Source organism: Telmatherina bonti (assembly GCF_933228915.1).
Source record: "Telmatherina bonti genome assembly, chromosome: 20".
Lineage (NCBI taxonomy): Eukaryota > Metazoa > Chordata > Actinopteri > Atheriniformes > Telmatherinidae > Telmatherina > Telmatherina bonti.
In genome coordinates, this window is record NC_136618.1 from 31,176,657 (window position 1) to 31,194,441 (window position 17,785).

The 17,785-nt window shown below is 48.5% G+C and overlaps 1 protein-coding gene across 2 annotated transcripts; it reads left to right on the forward strand.

Annotated features, from left to right (window-relative positions):
* Nucleotides 1-6,527: 6,527 nt before the first annotated feature.
* hccsb (holocytochrome c synthase b) lies at nt 6,528-16,006 on the forward strand. 2 transcript variants are annotated; one of them, XM_079259494.1, is made up of 8 exons: nt 6,528-6,630; nt 8,869-8,987; nt 9,069-9,116; nt 10,914-11,047; nt 11,181-11,329; nt 11,716-11,835; nt 13,092-13,178; nt 13,946-16,006. In XM_079259494.1, the coding sequence occupies exons 2-8, from the start codon at nt 8,879-8,881 to the stop codon at nt 14,142-14,144; spliced, it is 846 nt and encodes a 281-aa protein (XP_079115620.1). In that variant the 5' UTR covers nt 6,528-6,630; nt 8,869-8,878; the 3' UTR covers nt 14,145-16,006. The 2 variants fall into 2 exon arrangements, with proteins under 2 accessions (XP_079115620.1, XP_079115619.1); XM_079259493.1 differs by having other exon boundaries at nt 8,869-9,116.
* Nucleotides 16,007-17,785: the final 1,779 nt, after the last annotated feature.

Sequence of the window (17,785 nt, forward strand, 5' to 3'; positions counted from 1 at the left end):
CCAACCATCATCCATCCATCCATCCATCATCCATCATTCATTTATTCATCCATCCATCCCTCCATCTATCCATCCATCATTCATCCATCTGTTCATCCATCAATACATCCATCCATCCATCTGTTGTTCCATCCATCCATCTCTTCACCCACCAAATCCATCCATCCATCCATCCACCCATCCATCCAACCATCCAACCATCCATCCATCCATCCATCCATCCATCCAACCATCATCCATCCATCCACCCATCCATCCAACCATCCATCATTCATCCATCTGTTCATCCATCAATCCATCCATCCATCCATCCGTTGTTCCATCCATCCATCTATTCACCCACCAAATCCATCCATCCATCCATCCAACCATCATCCATCCATCTGTTGTTGTACCTGTTGTGGTTCCTGCTCTGACCTGTGCTGCAGTGGGTGTGCCTGTTTCCCTGGCAATCAAGTCCACACCAGGTTCTCATCGGGAAATAAGCAGCAGCAAGATAAAAGGCCAGCTCAGTTCACCAGTCATCGCCTGATTGTTGTTTCATCTGTGGTAACAGCTCTCGGCCATTGCAGCATTTCTGCTTAAGAATTTAAACTGCTTGTTTCACAACTGTCTGTTCTGTCACCAGTGCATGATTCTTGCCTGCCTGCCCGTCAACCTGCCTGCCTGCCCGCCAACCTGCCTGCCTGCCCGCCAACCTGCCTGCCTGCCCGCCAACCTGCCTGCCTGCCTGCCCGCCAACCTGCCTGCCTGCCCGCCCGCCAACCTGCCTGCCTGCCTGCCCGCCCGCCAACCTGCCTGCCTGCCCGCCCGCCAACCTGCCTGCCTGCCTGCCCGCCAACCTGCCTGCCTGCCCGCCAACCTGCCTGCCTGCCCGCCCGCCAGCCTGCCTGCCTGCCCGCCCGCCAGCCTGCCTGCCTGCCCGCCCGCCAACCTGCCTGCCTGCCCGCCCGCCAACCTGCCTGCCTGCCCGCCCGCCAACCTGCCTGCCCGCCCGCCTGCCTGCCTGCCCGCCCGCCTGCCTGCCTGCCCGCCCGCCAACCTGCCTGCCTGCCCGCCAACCTGCCTGCCTGCCCGCCAACCTGCCTGCCTGCCCGCCCGCCAGCCTGCCTGCCTGCCCGCCCGCCAACCTGCCTGCCTGCCCGCCCGCCAACCTGCCTGCCTGCCCGCCCGCCAACCTGCCTGCCCGCCCGCCAACCTGCCTGCCCGCCCGCCAACCTGCCTGCCTGCCCGCCAACCTGCCTGCCTGGCCACCTACCATTCTGCCCAGGAGAACAATAAACTGTCCTAGTATCCACATCCAATCTGCACTTGTGTTCGACCAGAAGCCCATCACTTATGCCAGTGACAAATCCAAGATCTCCTACGTCATCGGACTTCTGGAGGGCAAGGCTTTGTCATGGGCAGAAGCAGTGTTTGAACGGCAGGGTTTCAGGCACATGTCTTATCCAGCTTTTATGGATGAGATGAAGAAGGTGTTTGACCATCCAGTGAGAGGGGGCGATGCCGTTAAGCGGCTGATTAATCTCCGACAAGGAAAAATGAGTGTTGCTGAGTTTGCTGTGGATTTCAGGACTGCGGCTGCGGATTCGGGCTGGAATGATCAGGCTCTTTGTGGAATCTTCACAAATGGTTTAAGCAGCCGGCTTAAGGATGAGCTTGCCACCCGTGATGCATCAGATTCCCTGGACGACCTGGTTTCCCTCTCAATAAGGCTGGATAACCGCTTACGGGAGAGAGACAGAGAGCGGCAGACTCGTTCTGAGCTGTATTTTCCCGGCTCCACCATTGGAGCGGTCCGCCCTTCCCTTCCTAGCACAACACAGTCCGAGGAGCCCATGCAGCTGGGCAGAGCTCATCTGTCCACGGAGGAACGACAGAGGAGGAGGGACACCGGCGTTTGTTTTTATTGTGGAAGACCGGGACACCAGAGAGCTGTCTGCACAGAACGGCCAAAAGATCTGGGTCGTCAGTAGCTGTGGGAGTACTGATGACCACCACTCCAAAGGTAATTCCCCACACAAAGACACTCATTCCAGCGGTGCTATATGTCAAGGGTTTCTCTCATCCAGTACAGGCTTTAGTGGATTCTGGAGCTGAAGCAAACTTTATTGACAAGGAATGGGCTGCAAGGATTAATCTAGACCTGGAGTCTCTCTTCCCTCCTGTTTCTGCCCGGGCTCTGGATGGTAGCATTCTTTACTCCATCACCCAAGAGTCTGTTCCGGTTAAACAAATTGTTTCGGGAAATCACCAGGAGTTTATTAGTTTCTTTGTTGTAAACTCACCAAATTCACCCCTGGTTTTAGGACACCCCTGGTTATCGTTACACAATCCCCATCTGGATTGGACTACTGGGAGGATTATTAACTGGAGTTCTTATTGTCATGCAACTTGTCTTCACTCTGCCGTCCCATCTGGTATAACCACTACCAGTCATTGCCCCACTTCTAAGGATTTGTCAGACATTCCTCTAGCCTACCATGACCTCGCTGAGGTGTTCAGTAAAGAGAGGGCCCTTTCTCTTCCTCCTCACCGACCATATGACTGCGCCATAGACTTGTTACCTGGGGCTCCGTTGCCAGCCAGTCGTCTGTACAATCTTTCTAAGCCAGAGACTGAGGCCATGGAGAAATATATTTTGGATTCGCTGGCTGCTGGTTTAATTAGACCTTCTTCTTCCCCTGTTGGCGCAGGTTTTTTCTTTGTATCTAAGGATGGTTCTCTTCGGCCTTGTATTGACTACCGGAGATTAAATGCTATAACCATAAAGAATAAGTATCCTCTGCCACTTCTTGAGTCTGCCTTCAACTCTCTCCATGGCTCAACAATCTTCACAAAGCTAGATCTCCGCAACGCATATCATCTGGTCAGGATAAAAGAGGGAGATGAGTGGAAGACAGCCTTCAAGACCCCACTCAGCCATTTTGAGTATCGAGTCATGCCTTTTGGACTTTGTAATGCCCCTGCTGTTTTCCAAGCCTTAGTTAATGATGTGCTGAGAGACTTCCTGAACCGTTTTGTTTTCGTCTATTTAGACGATATCCTCATCTTTTCCCACAACCTCGCCGAACATATACAACATGTCCGACAAGTCCTGCAGAGACTTCTGGAGAATCGCCTATTCGTTAAGGCCGAGAAGTGTGATTTTCATAAGAACACTGTTTCTTTTCTCGGATACATTTTTGAGTGGGCAGGTCCGAGCAGATCCTGAGAAGGTCAAAGCTGTTACCGAATGGCCAGTCCCAACTTCTGTCAAGCAGCTGCAACGTTTCTTGGGTTTTGCTAATTTTTATCGCAGATTCATTCGCAATTATAGCCGCATCGCAGCTCCCCTGACAAAACTTACATCGCCTACAGTCCCATTTGTCTGGTCTGAGCCGGCGGCTCAGGCTTTTGTCAAGTTAAAGGATCTATTCACCACTGCTCCTGTCCTCCTCCACCCTGATCTCAACCATCAATTTGTGGTGGAGGTTGATGCTTCAGATGTCGGCGTTGGAGCTGTCTTGTCCCAACGATCCCCAGAGTCTCAGAAGTTACATCCTTGTGCCTTTTTCTCTCGACGTCTAACACCAGCTGAGCAGAACTACCATGTCGGTGATAGGGAACTCTTAGCCATCAAACTCGCCCTGGAGCAGTGGCGCCATTGGTTGGAGGGATCCAAAGTACCATTCCTCATCTGGACTGACCATAAGAACCTGGAATACCTACAGTCTGCTAGACAAATGAATCCCCGACAGGCCCGTTGGTCTCTTTTCTTCAATCGATTCCACTTCACGCTGTCATACAGACCTGGGTCCAAAAACCAGAAACCGGACTCTCTCTCTCGCCAATTTCCACCCAAGACTGCAGTTTCACCTGATACCATCTTACCTGCAACCTGTGTTGTAGCCGCTGTTTCCTGGGAGGTGGAGGACAGGGTTAGAGAGGCCCAACAGCAACAGCCTGACCCTGGCACAGGTCCCCGTAACCGCCTTTATGTCCCCAATTCTGTACGTTCCCAAGTCCTCCAGTGGGGACATTCCTCCCGCCTAGCATGCCACCCTGGTTCTGTGCGAACACTTTCTTTTCTGAGACGCAGATTCTGGTGGCCCACAATGGATAAAGATGTCCGGGAGTTTGTTGCAGCCTGTACGACGTGTGCACGCAGTAAGTCATTGCATCAGCCACCTGCGGGATTTCTTCGTCCATTACCTGTTCCAAGCAGACCCTGGTCGCACATTGCTCTGGACTTCGTCACTGGTCTTCCAGCCTCAAGAGGTAACACCACCATCCTCACAGTTGTTGTTCGCTTTTCCAAAGCTGTTCACTTTATTGCCCTTAAACTTCCTACTGCCAAGGAGACAGCCAACTTACTTGTTCATCATGTCTTTCGGCTCCATGGTCTGCCCACAGACATAGTATCAGACAGAGGACCCCAATTTACATCCCAGGTATGGAAGTCGTTTTGTCACTCACTCGGGGCCACTGTGAGCCTGTCTGGTTTCCATCCCCAGACCAATGGCCAGGCTGAGAGGTCTAATCAGGATCTGGAAACTGCCCTGAGATGTGTGGCTGAGTCCAACCCCTCCTCCTGGTGTGACCATCTGGACTGGGTAGAGTATGCTCACAACTCCCTTACCTCTTCTGCTTCAGGCTTATCACCTTTCGAATGCTCCCTGGGATATCAGCCGCCCCTGTTTCCAGCACAGGAGGAGGTTTCTGTGCCGTCGGTCCAGCTACACAACCGCCGCTGCCGACGGATTTGGAGGAAGGCTCGAACTGCGCTCCTTCGTGCCTCCGTACGTACCCGCCGCATGGCGGATCGTCATCGGACTCCTGGACCCCATTACGCACCTGGCCAAAAGGTTTGGTTATCAGCAAAGAACATTCCATTGCGTACTGATGCCAAGAAGTTGGCCCCCCGCTTTTTGGGTCCTTTTGAGGTTGAGCGGATCATTAATCCCACCGTGGTCAAACTGAAACTCCCCAGTTCCATGAGAGTCCACCCTTCTTTCCATGTCTCCCAACTCAAGCCTGTTTCCTCTAGTCCTCTCATCCCTCCTTCCAGACCCCCTCCTCCCGCCCGGCTTGTGGCGGGTCGCCCTGCCTATTCTGTCCGGCGTCTCCTGGATGTGCGGCGTCGAGGTCGTGGCTTCCAGTTTCTGGTGGACTGGGAGGGGTATGGTCCTGAGGAGCGTGCCTGGGTTCCGCGCTCATTTATTCTGGATGCATCCCTGGTCCGGGATTTTCGTCGTGCTCATCCGGAGAAGTTTCGGTCGCCCGGTGACTCCCGTGGAGGGGGGGGTACTGTTGTGGTTCCTGCTCTGACCTGTGCTGCAGTGGGTGTGCCTGTTTCCCTGGCAATCAAGTCCACACCAGGTTCTCATCAGGAAATAAGCAGCAGCAAGATAAAAGGCCAGCTCAGTTCACCAGTCATCGCCTGATTGTTGTTTCATCTGTGGTAACAGCTCTCGGCCATTGCAGCATTTCTGCTTAAGAATTTAAACTGCTTGTTTCACAACTGTCTGTTCTGTCACCAGTGCATGATTCTTGCCTGCCTGCCCGCCAACCTGCCTGCCTGCCCACCAACCTGCCTGCCTGCCCGTCAACCTGCCTGCCTGGCCACCTACCATTCTGCCCAGGAGAACAATAAACCTGTCCTAGTATCCACATCCAATCTGCACTTGGGTCCTTGTTTGTCCTACACTACAACAGTACCATCCATCCGTTGTTCCATCTATTCACCCACCAAATCCATCCGTCCGTCCCATCTTCTATTCCATTGATGACAAGCTTCCTCACAGATGAATCAATAACAAGAAGCCCTGAGCAAAGACATTATTTATTTATTCATTCAATTATTTAATTTCCAGAAACTGTGGTTATTTTTGAGAAAGATGTTGTTAATGACAAAACTATCCTCATCTTCCCTTATATAACAGTCATTATTATTATTATTTAGAAAAAAGAATCCTTAATCCGGATCACCCCATAAGATCTAATCACTTGGTCTTTATTCGATTTCTGAGATCTCATGAAAATTTAATCAAAATACGTCTAACTTTTAAAAACCTATTTAGCTGAAAATAACCTCTGCTTTGAAGGAGCTAAAACAAACGTAATTTTCCAGAAATGAATAAAAATAAGTCATGCAGGACTTTTTTTTTTTTTTTTTTTTTTTTTTTTACAGGGAGAATTTAGAGGTAATCCATGATTACCGCATTATTGATCAAAAATAATGTGTTATGTCAACGCTCTGGCTCCACCCATAGATACGTAACTCTTTGTGTTGCCTTCGCTGCACCTCGTAAATGGATTGAGTGCAGAAAAGAAGAAAAATCAAGAAAAAAATACGTGGATTCTTTCATGTGTCACCACTGGGAACTCTTCACTAACATGTAGTAAATCAATTCTATTATCCTCTATTTATTTCCATATTTTAATTCTTCTAACTGGAATATTGAATTCCAAATTTCTTGGTGTCATGAACACAGTTTTCTAGCGTTTTATAAAGCAGCTTTGCGTAATGACGTATTATGACGTACCGTACGTGTAAAGTTGCACAACGTGTAGTGGACGTAAAGCTGTCCGTGTCCCTCACGTTGACATTGGGTGTCAAGCCGGACAAAACTAAAGAAGCCACACCAGGTCAGTTCTCACACAAGTTAGTCATTTATCTACTATTTAATTTTCCTAATACTTACCAAAATGGAAAGATCCGTCTTTAAAGCGTAACTATCCACAGATTCTATTTAAAATGTAATTAAAAGAGAGTCCACTGTTGAGCTAACGTTAGCCTGGTTGGTAAGTAGCCTAGCTAAGGTTGAGCTGAGCTTGTTGTGGAAAGTCTTTATGAAACCAGAACCAGGCGGTGTTATTGTGTTTCAGTCCGGTCTGTTCGGTCCGGTACCGGGGGAGGATAATGTGTCATAATGAATGTGTCATAATGAAATGTTTAGCCTAGGCTAGTTTAACCAGCTAAAGGTTAGTTATCCCTGAGCTAAGTGCTAGGTCTGTTCAAGCTAACTCAGTTAGCTGGTCTGTTTAGTTCAATATAAACAAAACACCGCATTTAAAATATATAATTACAGCTGATTTTTTTATTTTAACTACTTATTTCCAACATCTTTATCTGAGTTAACGTCATGAAACGCAGAAACCTTGAAGTGTCCTGCTGGAAGTCCATGTGGAGCATGTTCAGAGTTTAGCAGGTCTCTTATGGTAATAAACATTATGGAGATACCAGGATTAACATGTTGACTCTGTAAATCCTCAGTTAAAACTATATCCAAGCAGGAATGTGTTAAACTGTTCAGTTTAGATGATGTTTACCTCATGTAGAAACCTTAAAGGTCAAGTTTCAGTCATCACGTAACCGTTTACGTCTGTAAACTGATTATATATTCAGCTTTCTCTCATTTATTCTTTATATATCTTTTCTGAAACTCTGCATTTTTTAATTCTTTCATGGTAAAACCTGAAGTTGAGGTACACTATAAGAATGAGTCAGTCTGAGACATGTCTACATTAGACTGATGGCTGTGTGCACCACAACACAACTCATTGGTTTGTGTATTGTCTGTGTTGTGAAGTGAGAACGCTTAGCTTTGACACATCGTTTGGATTGTTGCGTATAGTTCGGTCTGATGAAGACCTGTCTGTGTGGTTATATGTTGCGTATAGTTCGGTCTGATGAAGACCTGTCTGTGTGGTTATATGTTGCGTATAGTTCGGTCTGATGAAGACCTGTCTGTGTGGTTATATGTTGCTTACAAGTGTAACTCATGATGTGTGCATGGGACTGACGGATGGCTACGTGCTGTTTTAGAGCAGAAACAGGTCTAAAAACATATAAAATTATAACTTATCTGTGGTGATGAATTAGTTATGACTTCTGGAGCTTACCCTGGTGGGCGAGAGACGATGGACAGCTGTATTTCCTGTTTACGTCCTCAGTCACACCATGAAAGCAAAGAAATCCCAGTAGGATGATAGGGATGCGCCCATACTAGTATCTGTATCGGCTCAATACCAAGTGTGTACTTGTACTTGGTATTAATAAAAGTGTACCGATACCACACTAGTCAAGCCAGCGCAGATGTGTTTGATGACGTGTTTTGAACATGTTTTAAATGAAATAAATTCCTTGAATGTTAAAATGTGACACGTTTTGTTCCACTAAAAGTCAAATCTTTGTTTCAAAACCACACATTTATAGTTGTATTTAGGTAAAATGTGCCAAATCAGAATAAAACTTGTTGAAATTGTTAGATCTTTAACGTTATTATATATGTATTGGTGAGGTAACTTCAGAAAGGATGGATTATTTATTACAACCTGATGAAATCTTACAGTTATAACAGCAATAATAACCATAGTCACAATAATGTTCACATAAACAGATTCGGTATCAACAAATATCGGTATCGGCAGATATTCAAGTTTCAGATATCGGATTGAAATTCCCAAAAAGTGGATTGGTGCATCCCGATAGGATGATTTAATCCAGGAGTTTGGAGAGAGTAACTCTCTGCCGTATTGTCCATGAAAATACGGAAGCAGGGACACGCGTGTTGTTTTCCTTCCTGATCTGATCACACACCACTTGAAAACACGGGATGAGGAAGATCTTTTGGATTAATCTGTTGGTTCATGGAAACCAGAGATGTTTTAGATTGATATTACAGAAATATTAACCTGTTGTGTCCAGATTACTGACTCGTCTGGAGACATCAGGAATTATAGCACCACCTGCTAAGCCTACGTCAGTGTGGGGCGTGTGGGTGTAGCAGTGGAGGTGGAGCAAACTGGATTTCTGAAGGAGTAAACTGCAGCACCAGGTGCTTCATCCATAACGGTGCTGTGTCTTCTGTGTTTCCAACCCAGACAGGACAGGATGGGAGCCTCCATGTCCACACCTGCTCCACCTACAGTCAAGGCTGAGGCCATGATGACCGCCCCTCCCCAGGGTTGTCCCATGCACCAAGAGGCCCAGCCTGTGAAAGGTTTGTTGCTGACTGCTGCTGTTTTTATGGTGCTGCTGATGGTGTTTTGTGTAATGTGGTTGTATCTGTGGTTGTTCCCAGTGTCTCCGCCTTCAGAGTGCCCCATGCATCAAGCTCAGCCCGTCAAAGGTAGGTGGAAACTCTGCTCCATCTCTTTCGAGGCATCAACCTGTAAGACTCCATCAGATCTCAGAGGTCTGTCTCAGGAAGGGCGGTGTGTAACTCTGTAGGGTGGCTTGTTATGGATAACTTGCCATCTAGGTGATCTGCAGCAGAGTTTCAGGCATTTAAATCCCATCCTGGAGGTTTTCAGTCCAGCCACAAGATGTGGTTTTTAATCAGAGACTATATGTGGGAAATCCACAATGATCCATGATAACACTTTATAAAAACACTATTACTACGGTGTTGCGAAGGAGACCTCTGGTTTAACCTGGAAATGACTACGAAACTACTTCCTGTCAGACTTTCCACCAATCAGAGATCTTAAACTGACGGTAACGTCCAATCAGGAGCAGCCAAAGATCAACAAGCAGGAAAATAATGATCCTCTATGGCTGGAATAAAGCCAAGAAGACGTTTGGGATGCGGCTGAGGTGGAGGTGCTTTAGTGAGGATAGCAGGTAGATAGTAGCAGGAAAAACTGTTGAAACATGGAAATAGTTTGTGTGTTTGTTTCAGAAAGATATGCAGATTAACAAAGTTCATTAGTAATAAATCCTGTTTTCTTTTTCTGGTTGCTCTTTATACTGATTTATCTGTTTGTATATTCATTTGACATCATTTAGCTTCAGAATCTGACAGCTGAGGCTGAAAACACGACGTCTGCATGGAAACTATAGATGGTCGATGAAGCCATTTAAAGCTTTTAAGGCTTCTATTTGATTGTACTGAGAGAAAAAAAGTTATAAAATAGACCAGAGCAGTGACATCTGGTGGTCAGCTGTAGGTATTACAGGCACAGATCTTCTAATAATTTCTCCAACTCGATTTAACTTCCAACACAAACAATTCAGTCAGTCTTGCGGCTGTTTTTAATCTGAGAGGTCATCGTCTCTATAAGTGTTGTAACCTTCCGTTTTCTCAGTGTGTTAGTTATGGCTCAACGTGTTGTTCTGTTATTCATTAGATTTTCTAACATGATTTAGATTTAGATGCTGTGAAACAAGATGACAATGTCAAAATTAGTTTATTGGGTTATAAGACGGTTTTGGAGAAGTGCTCATGAATCTCAGAGGGAATTTCTGAGAACAATCTTAAATTTAGTTCATATGCTTTTTTCCTAATTTCTGAATGATAGATTACACTTCCTCATTAGCCAGCAACACCCTGAACATCATGAAACTTTAAATTTTAATATTAACTAATCTTCTTTTGCCAGTTCTCCTAGCCAATGTCACAGAGAGATATTTAGATACCATATAATACTAAATACAGTATTACATTAACAATTATACTAAGTACTATGTTATCCAATACTATTTGATCTTTTGCCATATTATTATCCTCCTTCCTTTGTGGGAGACACAAGGTGGAAGTTTTCCCAAACATGGGATTGTTTTCTTCCACTAGAATACTTGTAACTTAAAGTTTCCTCTCTTAATCTTAATGCTCTCTTAGCCTGTAAAGTGGCGAGCAGGAGGGAACGCCGGGCGTTTCTCGTTTTGATAGATGTAGCGGCACCAGTAGAGCCAGCGCTTTGAATCCGTTACGTCATTTCCGGTGTGTCGTTGGGGCGTACGAAGAGTCATTCGCCATCGGTCACGTGACGGCAGAGCTTTAACATCGGCTTCAAAGCAGCGTTTCAATCTAGTCCGTCTCATTTGAAGCTTCGGTGCTTCCGTTTAAAACGTCCCATCTGTAATGGAGACGTCATATTGCGACTTTGAGTTTAAAGGGTTAACGAGGTATTCTCATCTCCTCCAGCCTCTCCTCCATCAGAGTGTCCCATGCACAAAGCAGAGGCGGGTCCAGTCCACCAGGACCGGGCCTATGAGTTTGTAGAGTGTCCCATGAAGGCTGCAGCCGGCATGAAGAACGACATTGATCCAGCAAATATGGTACGTTGGAGAGAGGAAGGGCGGGAACGTGGGGGTGGGGGGTTTATTCACGTCACCTGCCTGCTAAAACAGAGGAGATAAAACGTTATGATCTGGTTCAGTCTTCTGCTCTTATCTATCTGTGTGTGGACAGATGCCTCCTCCTAACCAGACGCCAGCTCCAGACCAGCCCTTCAGCCTGTCCGTCTCCAGAGAGGAGTCCACCATCCCCCGCCACGGCACGGAGAAGAACTGGGTTTACCCGTCAGAGCAGATGTTCTGGAACGCCATGCTGCGGAAAGGGTCAGTCCCCGTCCCGACACCGTGGAGCTGAAGTCGCATCTCGCTTCAGGCTAAACTGCAGCCGTGTCGGCCTTCGTGCTTCCAGAAGCTGTTCTGGTTCTGGTTCTGTGCTCCAGTCTCACAACCTGTACTCTGAACTGGTCTGCATTCACACCAGTTCAACCAGAACCGACGAGTGAGGGCTTTACTCTGGAAGTGAACGCCAACATCTGGAGACTCGGTCCTGTTTTGTAGTTTTTATTCCGCCGAGTGTCACACGTTCATACTTCCCTCCATCACGTCGCCTGCCGTCCTGTTAGTTCGTTTCTGCACACACAGACACAGAGATGGTTCCAGTTTAAGCTCCGTTGTGTTCAGTAGGGGGTCTTTATGTGTGTGTGCTGCAGGTGGCGTTGGCGGGACGATGACCTTGCTGCTGACGACATGACCAACATCATTAAAATCCACAATCGGAACAACGAGCAGGCCTGGGAGGAGATCCTGAAGTGGGAGTCTTTACACGCACGGTAAATCACATTTTACAGCTGAAACCAGACTCCTGATGGGACCTCCCATCAGCATACTGACTGTTAGTATGAAGTCTCCTTCACCTTTACCGGGGCAACAGGGTTAACATCCAGTTTAACACTGGGAGTCCATAATCCCAGCTGGAAGCCATTAAAACCATTTCTGTCATTTCTAACCATAGACCGTATATTAAAGATGGACGGAGCTTCTGGCGGTTAAAAGTGAAGCCTATAAAACTGCAGTTCCCTCTTCATCCACTAGGGGCTGCAAAACAGAGCAAATCCCCATAGACTCCCATGTTAAAAAGACCAACTTCACAGCAGGAATAAACATGTTTACAGCAGAAATAAACATGTTTACAGCAGGAATAAACATGTTTACAGCCTGGTTCAAAAATCCATTTCAGGTTTAATAGTTCAGGTTTACCTTCATGACAACTGTGGGGGTAGTGAATTTTTTTCTAACTCGCCTTTAAGTAATTTAATCTCGAAGTTCGGCATATTTGTGGGCGTGTCCTTTTGATTGACAGGTACCCGTTCTCCCGCTTCAAGTCAGAAGAACGTAGAACAACCGCGGTTTTTAGCTGGTTAACAATGTGACTTAGCTTTAGCCCGCTTACCTCCGTTAGCTGGTTAGCTCCTGTTATCTCGGTTAGCTCTTAGCTACGGAAAGCTCGGAGTTCGCTCGATGTCAGTCATCCACCATGACGCTCACAGCCCCCCTCTCAGCTCCACCTCTTTGCCCATATTTGTATTTTCCGGGAGAGACGACACGCATTCCCCTGCCAACATGGTGATGGTAGGAACCGCCCACCGAGCTTCAATTCAGCACTTCAGAAACCTACGGGTGACGTCATGGAGACTCCGCCCATCTTTTTCTATACAGTCTGTTTCTAACACAGTCAACACAACAAACAGCAGGTAAACAATGGCTCCACCTCTCTACCCACCCCACCCCCATGACATGAACACGGACCAACAGAGTCTCAGCTGAAAGCAGGAAACAGTTAAATTGTAACTTTTGCTCTTCGGCCCCCAGAACATCAATCCACCACTTTAAACCCAAAAACTCCATTTCCCAGAATCCTTTGAGAGCACTTTCCCTCCAAAATCAGTGTTTTCTGCCCGGTTACATGGATCTGATTGGAGGAAGACAGCTGTCAGTCATTCCCTCCTTACTGTTGGTGGGATGGACATGAAAGCTGGCTGCTTCTCTCTCACACACACACAGGAATAACGGATTGTTTTTCTGGCAGCGAGTGTCCGTGTGGACCCATGCTGAAGAGGTTTGGTGGGAAGGCCAAAGAGTACTCGCCCAGGGCCCGCTTCCGTAGCTGGATGGGGTGAGTGCCTTCATGTCCATGTTGTGTAGAAACCTACGGTGGCCCTGAAGGGTCACAGCAAAATAAAAGCAACAACACAACGGAAGTTACAGAGATGGAGGGGTGTGTAAAAGTGTGTAAAATGAGTAAAAAGATAAATAGAAATGTTTTTTTTAATTTCGGGATGTGTTATAAATGTTAACTGTGACGTGAATGAAGAGTTATTGCTCCGCCTCATTTATCACCTGGTCGTGTGGGAGGAGCGCTCACTGCGTTTGAAATAGGCGACCCGCTCACATCCAGCGTCTCTTTCACTGGGAACGCCCCGTTTAACCCCGAGTGGAAACGTAGCAAGCGGTGTTTGCAGATAAACTGAGAAAATGTTCCAACGTCATGAATCATGTTCATGTTTTCATGTAAGGAACTTTGTTTCTGCTGAGTTTATGTTTCAGTCCTTAGTTGTCCCATAATGGACACAGTTTCACTTCATGCACAACAACCTGAAGGAAAGGAGAACAAAACTGTGGCTTATTATGAACTTTTTAAACACTTTTATGATCAATTTCACACTGAAAGACGCTCTTTAGTCTTTCCTCCGTTTGAGCAGCAAACTCCTCCCCACTCGGCTCTGCTTCTCGTCACCCTGCTATGGGTAAAGGAGCGGACCCAGAAAGAAGCACGTAACTTCAGTTGCAGCTGTTGTGGTTTTGCTTTGCTCTGACCCTTCAGGGCCACCGTATCAGCCGCCTGCTTCAGATTAAATGTCATTTCGCTCCGTCTCCTCTCAGCTACGAGCTGCCATTCGACCGTCACGACTGGATTGTGGACCGCTGCGGGCGGGAGGTGCGTTACGTCATCGACTACTACGACGGCGAGGTCAACAAGGACACCTACCAGTTCTCCATCCTGGACGTGCGCCCCGCCTTCGACTCCATCGATGCCGTGTGGGACCGCATGAAGGTGGCCTGGTGGCGCTGGACGTCCTAGAGGACTGCTTGTGGATGCAGAGACTGTGCACGTCGGGGTGGTGCTGTGAGGAAGACTATCACACTGTCTGAAGATCAATCTTTCATTTCATGCTTTGTAGAAGAATCTAAACTCTCAGACTGGAAAGCGGCGTAACGAGGCAGCAAGACGGCGGTCCGGTTCTCCCTCTTCTCTACGCCTGGAGGGGTTTGATGGTTCGTGTGTGGCTTGGCGAGTTGTGTGTGAGTAGAAGAGGTTGATGCACCGCGGGCAGGAAACGGGTGGTGCTGGTGGCTTTCTGGACAAGCGGCGCTGGTCACCGTGCAGGCTCCTGTTGGGCTGCGTGAAGGGGCGGGGTTAAGCCTTTCAGGTCTCACAGGTCAGGAAAGCAAGGTCATGTAGGATTTCATGCAACAGAGCCGGTTCGTCGTGGAGACGTCGTCCTGAACCAGAAGCAGCTGAAACATCTCATCCAGACGGGTCAAACTGGTCACGCTGAACTGGTCTGTGTGGGCAGCCGGGATAGTACTGGGTTTAATGGGAAAGCCGATGTGGAGCGCATCAGCTGTGTGTTCCACGCTGGATAGTATGTCCATCGTATGGGTTGTTACTCAGCTGGACGTAGCAGGAGCTCGTTTTCCAGCCATCGGGATGTGTGTGTGTGTGTGTGTGTGTTGCACCTTTCCAGGCTAAATGACCTCCTGTTACCTACCTGCTAAGGGAGTCCCGGCTCGTGGCTCACCTGCCTCCACCTTCGTCTCTGCTCTTGTTTCACGTATTTATTTATGGAACCAGAAGACTGTATTTCTGCAAATAATAAATTTCTCCTTTTCTGCTTCTGAAAAACGTCTCTTTTTGGAAACTAGTGTAGATAGGAGTTCCCCGCCTACTGTCCCTGCACGCCCCCTCGGTGCACGCCCCCTTCAGTGCACCCCCGCTCGGTGAAGAACCAACTCGGCTTGAATCCAGTCCTCCATAAAACCAGTTAATTATCAACACAAATCTCTTTAACTTTGTTTTTGTTTTTTTTTGACAAGGACAAATCAGCTTCACTGGAGTTTCTCTGACGTTTTCTGAATGAAATGATGGAAACCGTGATGGAAACCAAGAAAGACCGCACTGCATGAGGACTGACTTCATGCACGTGCAGCTGCTGCTTTATTTCTACAGATAAAAATATGGATTCATCGCAGGTTCTGCTGACCTCCGGTCATCGAATGCCTCACTTTGTCATGACTCTGTATGTCTAACTCCACCTGCAGCTTCTCTAAACAGAAGTTTTATCAAAATAATGTGCTGTTACTGTTGATGTCAAAAGTATAAAAGTGTTTTATGTCATTTATTAAGATAAAAACCAGAGATTTTGTCTCATAAAAGAGTTTTGGCTGAAACCGGAGCTGCAGACGCCTTCTGAGACCTGCAGCTCTGTCAGAAGCATCAAAAACCCCATCTGGAATTTAAATATGTAAACAAGGATCATTATCTAAATATGTATTTATAGAGATCTGACTTGGTTGCCTGAGCAGCACCTTTATGATTCTCACCTTTGTTTCTGTTTCTGTGGAACCTTTTCATTGTGTTTCATTCATCTGCTGCTGCAGGATGCATGTCTGAGGCGTAGAAACATCCAGAACATTCGACAGGAAACACTGAGGAGGAGTTGCATGAATCTGACTCAGATTTACACAAATAATATATTTTAGTGGAAAAAGTCAAATCTCATCACTGTTGGAAAGCTTTGTGTTTGGGAACAGAAAGTTTGGTAAAAGCTGAGTGTTGAAGGAAATGATCAGGATTTGGGACGAACGAAGCAACACAGACTGCTGCCTAACACCCAGTCCCACCCAGTTCCATCCACATCCACCCAGTCCCATCCACATCCACCCAGTCCCACCCAGTCCCATCCACATCCACCCAGTCCCATCCACATCCACCCAGTCCCACCCAGTTCCATCCACATCCACCCAGTCCCATCCACATCCACCCAGTCCCACCCAGTCCCATCCACATCCACCCAGTCCCATCCACATCCACCCAGTCCCACCCAGTCCCATCCACATCCACCCAGTCCCATCCACATCCACCCAGTCCCACCCAGTCCCATCCACATCCACCCAGTCCCACCCAGTTCCATCCACATCCACCCAGTTCCATCCACATCCACCCAGTCCCATCCACATCCACCCAGTCCCACCCAGTTCCATCCACATCCACCCAGTCCCATCCACATCCACCCAGTCCCACCCAGTCCCATCCACATCCACCCAGTCCCATCCACATCCACCCAGTCCCACCCAGTCCCATCCACATCCACCCAGTCCCACCCAGTTCCATCCACATCCACCCAGTCCCATCCACATCCACCCAGTCCCACCCAGTCCCATCCACATCCACCCAGTCCCATCCACATCCACCCAGTCCCACCCAGTCCCATCCACATCCACCCAGTCCCATCCACATCCACCCAGTCCCACCCAGTCCCATCCACATCCACCCAGTCCCACCCAGTTCCATCCACATCCACCCAGTTCCATCCACATCCACCCAGTCCCATCCACATCCACCCAGTCCCACCCAGTTCCATCCACATCCACCCAGTTCCACCCACCCAGTCCCACCCAGTTCCATCAACATCCACCCAGTCCCACCCAGTTCCATCCACATCCACCCAGTTCCATCCACATCCACCCAGTCCCACCCAGTTCCATCCACATCCACCCAGTTCCATCCACATCCACCCAGTCCCACCCAGTCCCATCCACATCCACCCAGTCCCATCCACATCCACCCAGTCCCACCCAGTCCCATCCACATCCACCCAGTCCCACCCAGTCCCATCCACATCCACCCAGTCCCATCCACATCCACCCAGTCCCACCCAGTCCCATCCACATCCACCCAGTCCCACCCAGTTCCATCCACATCCACCCAGTCCCATCCACATCCACCCAGTCCCACCCAGTCCCATCCACATCCACCCAGTCCCATCCACATCCACCCAGTCCCACCCAGTCCCATCCACATCCACCCAGTCCCATCCACATCCACCCAGTCCCACCCAGTCCCATCCACATCCACCCAGTCCCACCCAGTTCCATCCACATCCACCCAGTTCCATCCACATCCACCCAGTCCCATCCACATCCACCCAGTCCCACCCAGTTCCATCCACATCCACCCAGTTCCACCCACCCAGTCCCACCCAGTTCCATCAACATCCACCCAGTCCCACCCAGTTCCATCCACATCCACCCAGTTCCATCCACATCCACCCAGTCCCACCCAGTTCCATCAACATCCACCCAGTCCCACCCAGTCCCATCCACATCCACCCAGTCCCACCCAGTTCCATCCACATCCACCCAGTCCCATCCACATCCACCCAGTCCCACCCAGTTCCATCCACATCCACCCAGTTCCACCCACCCAGTCCCACCCAGTTCCATCAACATCCACCCAGTCCCACCCAGTCCCATCCACATCCACCCAGTTCCACCCACATCCACCCAGTCCCAACCAGTTCCATCCACATCCACCCAGTCCCACCCAGTCCCAACCAGTTCCATCCACATCCACCCAGTTCCATCCACATCCACCCAGTCCCAACCAGTTCTATCCACCCAGTCCCACCCAGTTCCATCCACATCCACCCAGTCCCATCC

Excerpts from the sequence above, each read along its gene's own strand:
- hccsb (XM_079259493.1), top strand. The coding sequence starts at position 8,879 with ATGGGAGCCTCCATGTCCACACCTGCTCCACCTACAGTCAAGGCTGAG. Across the intron at positions 11,836-13,091 it reads TGGGAGTCTTTACACGCACG|CGAGTGTCCGTGTGGACCCA; the intron begins GTAAATCACATT and ends TTTTTCTGGCAG. Across the intron at positions 13,179-13,945 it reads CGCTTCCGTAGCTGGATGGG|CTACGAGCTGCCATTCGACC; the intron begins GTGAGTGCCTTC and ends GTCTCCTCTCAG.